At 35.0% G+C, this 12331-nt stretch overlaps 1 protein-coding gene across 1 annotated transcript in view; it reads left to right on the top strand.

Moving 5' to 3' along the window:
- GRIK2 (glutamate ionotropic receptor kainate type subunit 2) overlaps nucleotides 1–12331 on the top strand; it is a 356820-nt gene that overhangs the window by 312501 nt on the left and 31988 nt on the right. Inside the window, exon 15 of the mRNA XM_053973181.1 lies at nucleotides 8439–8664. Within this exon, the coding sequence (XP_053829156.1) occupies nucleotides 8439–8664 (226 nt within the window). The remainder of the gene's footprint in view (nucleotides 1–8438; nucleotides 8665–12331) is intronic.

Here is a 12331-nt window from a genome sequence, read left to right as displayed (position 1 = left end):
TTCTGCTCATTCAAAGAGATCTTTGACCAAAGAAATGCTGAATTTGGCTTCTAATGTTGCCAAAGAAGTTTATAGCAAATCTCAACAGCAGCAATGTTTTGAGCATAGCACATATTAATTATGCTTTGAATATTGCACAAACATGTCTCATACAGGTATCGATGCTGTGAGAATACATTTGTTAAAATATGGCATTATGACAATTGTTGCTCTATTAGAGGTAATATTTAAAGTAGTATTTGTGACCTTCATGCATAATTCCAACAATAACACTATGCAGACAGTGCTTTTCGAAAATGACATTGTTTTCAGATACAGTGCAAATGAAGTATGGCGTTCTGTACATGCAACTTGTATCCCAAAACAGGCAGAGTGAGCAGAAATAAGTTTAGCTTTAGAAACATCCAGAATAGAGGATATGCTTTAGAAACAGACTAAGTTTTATTAAATTCTTTTTCCTACTTATAAAAGAAGAAACCTGTAGAAGTGTGAGATATATGACACTCGTCATCTTCCACAGTATTTTACAAGAACTCTTGTGATGTTAGTTATTATTCAGTAGAGGACTATATATCATTCTGGTATAAAAGGCAAGAAAGTCTTCTGAAATCCATTAGTGATTTTGGAGCTATGAAGTCTTTATCTATTTCCAGGTTAAAGCTGATAGCAAAAACTTATTTCAATAGCATTAAAGTTTGGGGGTTTTAACAATAGGTTACTTGAAATATTTAACATTTGTTCAAAATCTTTGTGTTTTAAAACAAAAAGTCAGCACAATCAAGGGAAGAGTGAAAATGTCTTTCTCTGAGCACTACATTTTTCACTCCTTGTAGCTCTATTCTTGGCAGAAACACCTTTCCTCTTTTCATTTGTGCTCTATGGACCATAAAAACTGCCATTATGGAGGAGAGAATGCTGTATGCATTACTTTTATTGTTTTTATGCTGACACAACAAAATCTAAATTGTCTGGTTCACTTAGGGGTTTTCAGGCCTCAGTGGTTCTGAAAAAATAGGAGGAAAAAAAGAAAAAAAAAAAAAAAAAAAAAAAAAAAAAAAAAAAAGTAGAAAGATAATACTCTGAGGCCAGAGGGTTTTAGTGAATGAGACCAGGATGAAAAAAGAGTTTCTTTTTCCTTTTTCTGTGATGACTTAGAAGAAGCTAGTCTAATAGTTCTAAAAAACAATAGAGAAAAAATATTGTATTAAAGAGATTGATATTTATAACTACTTGCTAAACTGTAAAAAAATTAAATGATACACAGAAGCTCACTTGAATTAAGTTTATCTGTTGGGTGATAGAGGACAACTAAGCTGATTTAAGGCTGGACTGTGCATGGCATCATATTATCCTGTAGAAGCACCAGGTGCAGATATGCAGTTAAGACCAAATTGTGTATTACACATAATTCAGCTATGTCAACATCAGTAATTATAGTGCTTTAGTTGCCTCAGAAAAACACCTTTAGAGTATAGAATTAGCTAAGACTTTTGAGAAACTAGAAATTGTTTTGGTCATTACAACAAATTTAAGTGTACTATTTAAAACAAAGTATCTTCAACAAGACATGCAGTGGTTAATGAAAGCCAAAAATTAAGTATATAAAGCTAAAAAATTAATAATAAGTGTTATTTTTTATTCTGATTCCTGTATTTATCATTATTTTCATATATTACTTATATTCTTATATTACTATTTAGTTCAGAACTCCCAGTAATGGATCATTGTTGTCCACTTCAGAAACATTGAGTTTTTTGGAGAAAACAGTACCTGTTCCCAAGAATTCAGTTTCATATTAAGAACTGGGAGAGGTGGATCAGTCTACACAGATATACATTACAGAAACAATAAAGTATATGAAGTACACAATGGAGAAAACACATCATTGGTCATTGATAGGTATTTGAATGTCGCTGTTGAGCAGTGGTCATTGATAGGTATTTGAATGTCGCTGTTGAGCAGGACAGGAACGAAAGACTCCAACTTAGAAGGCAAAGAGAATGAACTCTGATTTATTTCAAATGCACTGCTCTGTATAGAGAACATTAATTTCATTGGTCTTAGAGTAAAAACCTCTCACACCATTGGTGTGCAGTGAATGATGCACGGTAGCAGAACGTATCTATAAACAATGTGAACAACAAGAGAGATTTAGAGAATTATTTACATTCTTTCCCAACTGCTTCCCAGGCTCTTGCCTGGTTAGAAAACCTTTCTCTTTCTCTCTGACTGAGCTGAGAATATCCACATTTGAACAGTAGCAATCAGCCTTTACAAATTTCCATTTGGTGAGACTACAGGCAGGTGAACAATTTATGTTTCTGTACAATTTATTTTCATTTATTCTACTGTTAAAATTCTTTTAGCCTTATCTTTGAGTTTTGCTGTATTGATAATACTTCAGGAGAATTACAGGATACCTTAGGCTGTTTGTTCTCTCAGTTTTAAGCTTGTCACACTATGATTTGAAATGTATTCCATTAATTAACTTTGTTGATCTCTCTATTAATGGTACTAATCCTCTGTGGCCTAAAATACTGGAGACATATCCCAGATATTTTAGAACGTCTATGAGCAGTAAGAGGATTGACTATAACATTTGTTTCACCTAAATTTGACATCTAACCTTCTTATGTTTAGAAAAAAAATCTTGAGCTACATTACTGCTTCTGCCATTATTAAGAACATCAGAAAATATATTTTCAAGTTTATTTCACAACTATGTAGATTTAGGTCATATGTCAAAACAAGACATCAAACTTACAAAGAATAAGGAATGAATAAAATAGCTTACTTTATGAACAGTTAAGTTTCCTATACTTGTGGTCAGGATTTCCAAAGGGTCATGTATTGGGATGAGTCAATTGGGATGAGTCTACTTGTGTTTCAGAGGAATGAAAAGGAAAAAAAGACAGGAAAACACACTCGTCTGGATAATAATGTGCTTGCCTTTGGCTTGATGTATGAACCACATAAATTCACAATGCTTTTGGGATTTGTTTGGTTTGTTTCTTTTGTTTTCACTTTTTTTTTTTTTTCTCCAAAACAGGAAATTATATATTTTGTTTTGTTTTCTTGAAATTGCTCAAGGTCAAAATTTGAAGTCTCCAGAAACTAATTAATTACTGTACATAAGTTCATACTGATAAAGAATCAAAGAAATCAATGAGAACTCAAAGTTGGAAGGGATCTCTAGAGGCCTCTTAGAGGAGGACATCTGTTTTTTCTGTTAGAGGAGATCTGCCTGTCTAATTGAAAGAATGGTGCGAGATTAACTTATTCAGGGTGCATGGTGTTAGATTAATTTGTTCAAAGTTGCATTAAGCTGTCTCAAATATTTCCAGTGAGCTGATTCTACGACTTCTCTGAGCTACATGTTCCAATACTTAGTTTTTCTCATAGTGAAGAATTTTTTCCTTATATACTCAGCGCTGCCAATATATATTGGCAGCGCTGGCTATTGCCTCTTATGCTGTCCCCACACATCCTAATGAAGAGAGTACCTTCAGACTTTTCTCTAACATTCTCTTTAGGTAATGGAAGAAGGTGATTAGATTCTCTGTAAGCCTTCCATTCTAGGAACAACACCATTTTATATAAATCTTTCTTTGTAAGTTAAGATCTCTAATCTTCTGATCACCTTGGTGGGCACTGTCTAATTTTACCATTTCTTTGAACTCAGAGAAAGAAACCTGGACAGAGCATCCTTGGTGTAGCTTGAAAAATGCCAATTATTGTGGATTAATCACTTCCCTTCTTCTGGGCTTGGCTATAGTCTGCTAATATTGCCTGCAGCCTGCTTTCCTGCTGCAGAGATGGGCTGCTTACTTATGTTCTGCTAGATGTCTTCTTGGCACCATAAATCCTTTTCAGTTAAAATTCACTCTCACCAGCCAAATCCCAGCCAGTATGGATGCTTGAGATTAATTTTCCCAGCATAGACTTTGAATTTATCTTGCTTAAATCTCATACATTTCCTGTAATACTAATTTCCAAGCTTTTTGTGACTTATCTGCACGGTAGCTCTTTCTTTCAGTATTTCTACCTCTCCTCTCTGTTTTGTGTCATCCACAAATTCTATGAGGGTGCTTTCAGTACCATTTTCCCAACTGCTTGTAAAGATACTGAGTAGTATCAGGTCTAGGACTGACCCTTGAGGTAGTCAAATCTTGACAAGATGCTAATCTGGTTTGAGATGTTAACTACCACTTTCTTTGCCATTTCTCTACCTGTAGCTGCTCAATCTGTCCAGTCTTTATCCTTCCAGGCTGTCACCAAAGATGTTTTGAGAGACCATGTTGGACACCTTGATAAGGCTCATACATTTTTTTTTTTTCAAATCTCTCTTCATGTGTCATTCTTTTTGTCAGTGCAAATGAGTAAATGTTGAGCTTGGTGAGGTCATTCAGAACTGACATTTCATAGTTTGCCCATTACATGAGGTCAGAATGAATGGGCATTTTACCTTTAGCTTTAAAAAAATCCATGAATCAACTTTAAGAAAAGTGACTGTGTCTACTGAGCATGCAATGCTCAGGAAAACAAAAGGCACAAAGCTGTTATACTCAGTGTCATAAATAGAAAATAGGGTAGTAGGATTGGGAATATGTGGGGTTTTTTCCTCACATAATGATTCTGATGATTTAATTTTCATGTGGTGGAGAGTGCTTTCACAAAATATATCAGAACTGGGTTGCTGACTTTTTTTATTTTTGTCTCAAAATTTATTCTTAATTACCTTCAATCTTTCCTTAGTTACTGCAGACTCTTTTGAGTTTAAAAATTACATTGGTGAAAGCAAAGCAGAAGCATTTACTGTGGCACCTAAATGCTTTTAGAAGCCAGGAAAGACATTGTAAGCTATCATTAAAATAAAAATCTCCATTAACGGATCTGTAATTTTTCCTTCATAGAGAAATGTCAGAATTAGCCTGGCACATTTTTACTGTGCATTTATCCACTCTTGACTTGTATTATGAAGTCTGCTTCCATGTACTTTGATCTTTGTTTATTCTGTCATATTTTCAACATTCTGATATTTTTCTAACCTTGTGGTCCAGAGTCCCGCTGCTCAGATATTTCTTTCCAAACCAGTGCTCCAGGATGGAGCAGCAAATAACACATTACTGACAATGACTCATTCTGTTTCCAGACTCATATTTATACATAGCATTAGACTATGACTAACTTAGAGCCTTTGCCATGGTTCCATTTGTGGTCCCTGACAAGCACAGTTATCTTCCAATGATGTTTAATTCATGAATGATGAGTATGATACTGCCAGTATCCTCTGAATGTCATTGTGAGAGCTAACATTTTATGCATCAGGTTCGATGTTGAGATGAGTTTCGAGATTTGTTTAATCTATGCATTTCCAGCTTTCCTATTAGTTAGTTCTCTTTTTTCTTCCAGTGAAATTCACGGCATAGGCAGCTATCTTACGTCTTCAGCATTCCTGAGGGAACACAAGCATGCTAAATCATGTCACCACAAGTTATCTTATACAAACATCATTTCCGGTTGATTTCAAGTTAGGTTGGATTTCCCAACAGTGATTTCCAGTTAGATGAAACAATATGGTGAACTAACCCAGATAAAATAATACACTTAATTGATGGAGTATATAGGTTGATTAACCAGATTGATTTGCACACAGTGAAAGAAGGTGGAAACATAATGTAAAATTTCAGCATCTGCTTCTAACAGTATGAATGATACAGTCATAACTACAGGAAGCATGTTGGAATGTCATTATCTTTAATTCAATGTCAAATGGGCCCCACATGCTTTTCATTGTTCTGACTTCTTGATTTTCATCAATGAGTCTGCTGGGTATTTTAGCAAACACAGGACAACTATTTGTGGTTATGTTTTCCTAAATGAAATGAAGAAGGTTTTTTAATTTGAGATAAAAAAAAAAAAAATCTCTTGTGCATGAAAAAAAAAACAAAAACCCAAACACAGGGTTCAAAAGTAGAATGGCTTTATTCCCTGGCATAATTTCAGATGTTAGAGGTGGAAGAAAGTAGTGCAAAAGCATTCACTTTTTGTGCACTTTCTGTCATCCTTGTCAACTTTACAGTGGTAAGCCATGTGCACTGGTATTATAGGTTTTGTGTTCTCTTCTTTATTAATCATCTGTAGACTGTTTTAATGGTTTCATTTCATATTAATTATTCCACTAAATGAGCTGTCCTGTGCAGGAGCTTTCTCTGATTTTCTTGATTACTTCTTTTCTTTTCTTTTCTTTTCTTTTCTTTTCTTTTCTTTTCTTTTCTTTTCTTTTCTTTTCTTTTCTTTTCTTTTCTTTTCTTTTCTTTTCTTTTCTTTTCTTTTCTTTTCTTTTCTTTTCTTTTCTTTTCTTTTCTTTTCTTTTCTTTTCTTTTCTTTTCTTTTCTTTTCTTTTCTTTTCTTTTTCTTTTCTTTTTTTCTTTTTCTTTTCTTTTCTTTCCTTTTTCTTTTTCTTTTCTTTTTCTTTTACTTTTCTTTTCTTTTTCTTTTCTTTATTTTATTTTTAGCAGTGGCTTCATCCTAGCTGATTAAATCAGAGATCATAATATGAACAGTCTGTCCCTTAAAGGACATTGTATTTTTTTTCACATGTTCTAATGATTGAATAGAAAGCAACCATTCGCCTTGCTAATATTTTTTCATCCTGGAGTTTATTTTTTTCTCAACAAAAATAAGAAAAATACATATGTATTGCAGTTCCTTTGTTTTTTTGTTTTTGTATCTCATTTGGCTTTTTCTTACCCCCACCCAACATGTGTCAGCATCTAACCATTTGCTAAAATTGTTTTCTCTGCCAATGTTTTATATTGCTCAGATTATTTATAGTAGCTAAAAAAATTACTGGGCTAAAGATTGTATGATAAAAGAATTAAAGAAGGGTTCCTGGTAAAATTTTACAAATATTGAAAAACATTTATTTCCACCCTGCCTGTATCATATATTAACTTAGATTCCTACAGAGCTGATATGCAATTCTTGAAGTATATTATGCTACAATGTGATATTAAATGCTTGTAAAAATTATTTGATTAAAAAAACCCCAAACACTATGAGGAGAGGCCCTATCTGTTTGGTCATCTCTATTCTACGTGTTCACAGAATATTCTGAAGAGAAATGCTTTCCTCTTTCATTGTTACTAAAATCTTTTGCAATCAGGCCCAGATTATGTTCAATACAATAACAATGTGCAAAATTCAGAGCACTAAAAGTCTTCAGTTTTGTTAGCATTGACACTAGACTTAGTTCAAATGCTTAATTTGTTAAGTCCCCAGGCATAGTGAAAGAACTCTTGAATTGTTTTTCAGAAAGGGGACAAAATAATCCCTTTTTCTAAATAAATGTTCTTTTTATTCCACATATGCTGCTAATTCTCTTTTGGGCCAAAATTTCTGGCTGCCAATCATCTGAAAAACAGAAATGTTTGTAGTGTCAATCTTTGTTTAGTATTTCTTCCAGATCTGATGGTAGAAATATGTTTAAGGGTGGCATCAAAAGAGGAAAGGCACCTTAAAAAGTCTGATAATACTAGTGTTTATGTGATATTTCTACATTTTATTTGAAAGGAAAATTTAACATTGCAGGACATTTTCTGATACATCTTGAGTTTGTAGTGTTATTAAACAGATGGGACAAATGTGGTATAAAATGTTCAGTATTTCTAATAACTCCAGTTTATCCAGTCATTACGATCTCTTAAGAACTGTGTTTTACAAAAATGAGAGAAGGTAATTACCTTCTTTTTAAACCAACTCAGGTGAAAAAAAAGAAGCAACTCCTCTGTAGTTGCACAGCATCAATTTCTTCCAAACTACTTCCTGTAAGGCAAACTAGCCTTATTATGACCTGAGAGTGATATTATCTCTCACCTAAAATCTTTCTCCAAGTATTTTTCTCATGTACGATAGATAAAATGTTGTCTGCCCTCTCCTTCACAACTGTTTTCTCCATACACTGCCATCTGTGAGAGCTTTGATTACTTCAGATTGCCATGCTATGCATTAGGTTTTCAGAACTCTTCAGCTGAGTGCTTGAAATAAGAGTGAAATTTCACTTGTGCCAGAATCCACAGATTTTCCTACAAAACTTAACAACAGAATTTATTATCTTTGCTAGAGTGAAATACTTAATAGTTTTCCACTGTTCTGAAGTACTTTTAGGTTTTCCTCCTGCATAAAAACATATAAACAATAAAAACAGATCAACAACAGTTATTTCACATTGGACAATCTGTCCAGTTGTTTATTTTTAAATGGAGAAGATGAGAAGTACAAATGAGATGAAAGACACAAATATGCTTAGAAAATTGCCTTGGTAAAACCTGACATAGTAAAATCTGAGAGGAGAGCAATGTGCAAATTGAGAGTTTGCTTTCGCTCATATAAGCATATCATTCTTACTCATATTGCATTTAATATTTGTCTTTCAGAAGTCTAAAATCTCCACTTATGACAAGATGTGGGCCTTCATGAGCAGCAGGAGGCAGTCAGTACTTGTCAAAAGTAATGAAGAAGGTATCCAACGTGTGCTTACCTCTGATTATGCATTTCTAATGGAGTCGACCACCATTGAGTTTGTCACACAGAGGAACTGTAATCTAACACAGATTGGAGGCCTGATAGACTCCAAAGGTTACGGCGTTGGAACTCCCATGGGTAGGTGATATGTCAAACACTTGTTCTCTGTTCATTAATCTTAGTTGCTGCAGCAGCATAGGAAACATCCCATACATTGCTAGCACTTACCTTTATTTTCATTTCTCAGCCAGACACAATACATATTTTGTCAAAGTTTATGGATTTTATTGCATTTTTAAAAAAGGAAACAGTTGTTACTTTGTAAATAGTTGTATATTTTCATATGATAAATTTGTCTTACGTGGTGCCTTCCCTATGTTCAACAACAACAGTACTGTTCACAGTACTTTATTTTATAAAGAAAAAGTTTTAAATATGTTGATCTCTGTATTTAGATAATGAAGTCCTGGTGGTGGAAGGTTTGCATTAGCAAGTGGGGCTGAATCTTTTAAAGTGAGAGGGCTAATCGCTGAGATTGCTAAGAGAGGAGGAAAATATTCCATACCATGCCACAGACAAAACAAAAATTGATCTATCCTTGTGGAATATGGGTTTGCATATTGTCTTGGAAATTCCAATCTTTAAGTATTTTCCAAGTCAGCTGCTTTTTGCTAAGTACAAAATTTTAGTTGCAAGATTAAAAGCCAACTACAGGTATTAGCTTGGTTGTAGTTTGGCTCCTAGAATCCACAGAAAGGGATTCGGCAAGAACTGATTACCCACTGAGTGTAGTGATTTTTTCAAGAACATGAGGTGAGGATCCAGCTTTAGATTTCATGATAGATGGGAATGAAAATGGTGTCACACAGACTGAAAGTACCACACAATGATTCTACTTAATGTTGTAAAGTGGTTCTACTGACTTATTTCTCAGGCAAATATTTATTTAAAATTCATTTTGAACAAGAATTTATCATCTTGTTATTGTGGATATGTTTTCATTTTTTCTCAGGTAAGTCTTACATTTGGTACTGTTTTTATCTGTGTTAATAACATATGTTAAATCATTGCACTGGGAAAGTTGTGTCCAGTACTATAAATCAAGCACATGGAAAGGAATTTTAAGAAATAAAGTTTACTGGAATATCTTGGATAAAGAGGTACCTAGTATTATCAAATATAGATTTGCCTATATATTGGATATACTAACTGCTACTTCAATAACATCTCTGAAATTTTCATTATTTCAGTAATTTTCTATGTAATGTACATCTGCTGAAGAAATTATGATTCTGTTCACGCTGTCTTTGAACAGTTAGTTGTTAGGAATCTAGTTTTGATTCACACCAAATTTTCCACCCTGTTCTATTGTGGCTCTTGTATTGCTGAATATATTCTATAGGTGTGCAAGTGACAGAATGGACTGTACTACAGTCCTGCTGGTCTTTTTGGCGTCTTATATTTTCTTATTTATAAACATTTTTGTTATTTTGAGGATAAAACCCACCTTCCATTTAGGTTTATTATGGAAAAAATCAAATCTTGGGGATAGTTTATAATCTTTGAATAATCTGCATGCAAACTTGTAAAGCATCTGAGGCATGCTCCAGAAATTTAAGTGAACATTGAAATGCCAAACTGATAGGAATCAGAGAGACCAAAACACTCTACAAATTGTTCTGTTTATTTGTAAGTCAGAAAAGCATCATAAACACCAGAGAAAACAGCTTTAAAACAATGATAAATCCAGGAACAGAATTCTGGAGTTTAAGTTTAGGGGAAGAAATGTTGAATGCAAAGAGGCAAGGAAGTTGAGTAAGCTGTCTTTTGGTCTTTGTTCCCTACTTTACATGGGCAGAGAATGCACTATTTCTTCATTGACTTTGAGTCATATCAGAGACATTATTCAGCTCTTATTCGTCCACAAGATTCCAAGTAACAACAAATTATCTGTGTCAAGAGAAATAATAATGTTGTTCAAGGGGATAGGTGAGCTGACAGTTGTCTTGAATCAAGGTGAAACAAAGAGAGGACATACCTGCAGGAATCAGCAGTCACCAAAGGAGGCAAAATAAGAGTTGAAAACAGTTTTAAACTTAATAAAACCAGTTGAAGAAAGATCTGGAAAAAAAAGATGACAGCTTCATAAGGGGAAATAGAACAGAATGTAAAATAGGATGTAAAGTAAAATTTTTCACAAAAGACATGAAGGTAGAAAAAAACAGCATCTGGGGCTTTCCCAGAACAGCTAAGAATAAGAGATTAATCCAATATTTCGTCAGTATCTATGAAATGCTGTTGAGAGAGCTGACATTTATAATGGGTTTATATCCTCTGTATTAGGTGCACAATCTCAGAGCAGAGGATTGTGCAGCCTCTGCTAGAATGATGCATAGTTTGCACATGCATTTGAAAGGAATTCTTATGAAGAAGCATTTCCATGTTGTCTGTCAAAATAGTTTTGTTAAATATTTTGCTTTATTGGAGCTAAAAAGTATTACAAAGCAGTGGATAATGCAGAATATTCTCATGCATTATAGCTAATCTCATTTCTGCAGGAAAGAATAAATCTGGAGACTTTAAAAGAACTAATGACATGGTTATATCTACAGAAGTAGATTACATCATTATTTAATGATGATGAAAGAACTTTATAGACATGCAACTGAGTAATATCTTTTTAGAGTTAATAATCCTCCAAGTAACTTGTCAAGTGCTTGGAAAAGTGCAGTATAATGGGCTTCACATACAAAGTATATGCTTTTGCCTATTTGAGAGGCAACTTGGCTCCAAGAACCACACAGAACTACTTGTGTTTATAGAATCACATAATCACAGAATATGCTGTATTGGAAGGGACCCATCAGGATCATTGAGTCCAACTCACAGCCCTGAACATGACACTCTAAAAAATTACACCATGTGCCTGAGAGTATTGTCCAAACACTTGAACTCAGACAGGCTTGATGCTGTGGCCACTTTCTTGGGGAGGCTGTTCCAGGGCCCAACCACCTTCTAGTTAAAGAATCATCTCCTGATATCAAACCTAAAAGTCCCCTGACTCTGCTTCATGCTGTTTCTAATCTTGTCACTGGTCACCACAGCAAAGAGATCTGTACCTCCCCTGTCTCTCCCCCTCATGAGGAATTTATAACTGCAATGGGGTCTCCCTCTGTCTCCTCCAGGCTAAACAGACCAAGTGACCTCAGCTGCTCCTCATAAATCTTCTCCTCCAGACTCTTCACCACTTTTGTGGCCCTCATTTGGATGCTCTCTAATGGTTTAAGGTCTGATATTGTGGTGCCCAAAGCTGCCCCCAGCACTCGAGGTGAGGCTGCCCCAGTGCAGAGCAGAGCAGGACAATGCCCTCCCTTGCCCAGCTGGCGATGCTGTGCCTGATGCGCCCCAGGACAGGATTGGCCCTCCTGGCTCCAGGGCACTGCTGGCTCATGTTCAACTTGCCATTGACCAGAACAGCCAGGTCCCTTTCCACAGCGCTGCTCTCCAGCCTCTTTTTCCCTAGTCTCTACACACAACCAGAGTTGCCCTGTCCCAGGGGCAGAATTCAGCACTTGCTGTTTTTAAACTTCATATGATGTTACAGGCATGGTATTGGGAAGATATAGATGTCATCTGCAAAATTTACAAAAAATCCAGTTTATCGCCAGGAACAGTGGCTTGAAAATGCAGAAGTCTTTGCACCATAAGGTTAAATTTGCAGGAAGCAGTTGCAACAGATCTTATGTTGACTGCAGTAGAAAGGATATGGTTACTTTTGGAGACCAGCACTAAAGGAAGTAGGTGC

This window comes from Vidua macroura, chromosome 3 (assembly GCF_024509145.1).
Source record: "Vidua macroura isolate BioBank_ID:100142 chromosome 3, ASM2450914v1, whole genome shotgun sequence".
NCBI classification, from domain to species: domain Eukaryota; kingdom Metazoa; phylum Chordata; class Aves; order Passeriformes; family Viduidae; genus Vidua; species Vidua macroura.
Note: the sequence above shows the minus strand (reverse complement) of the source record. Positions and strands in the feature narration are given on the sequence as shown.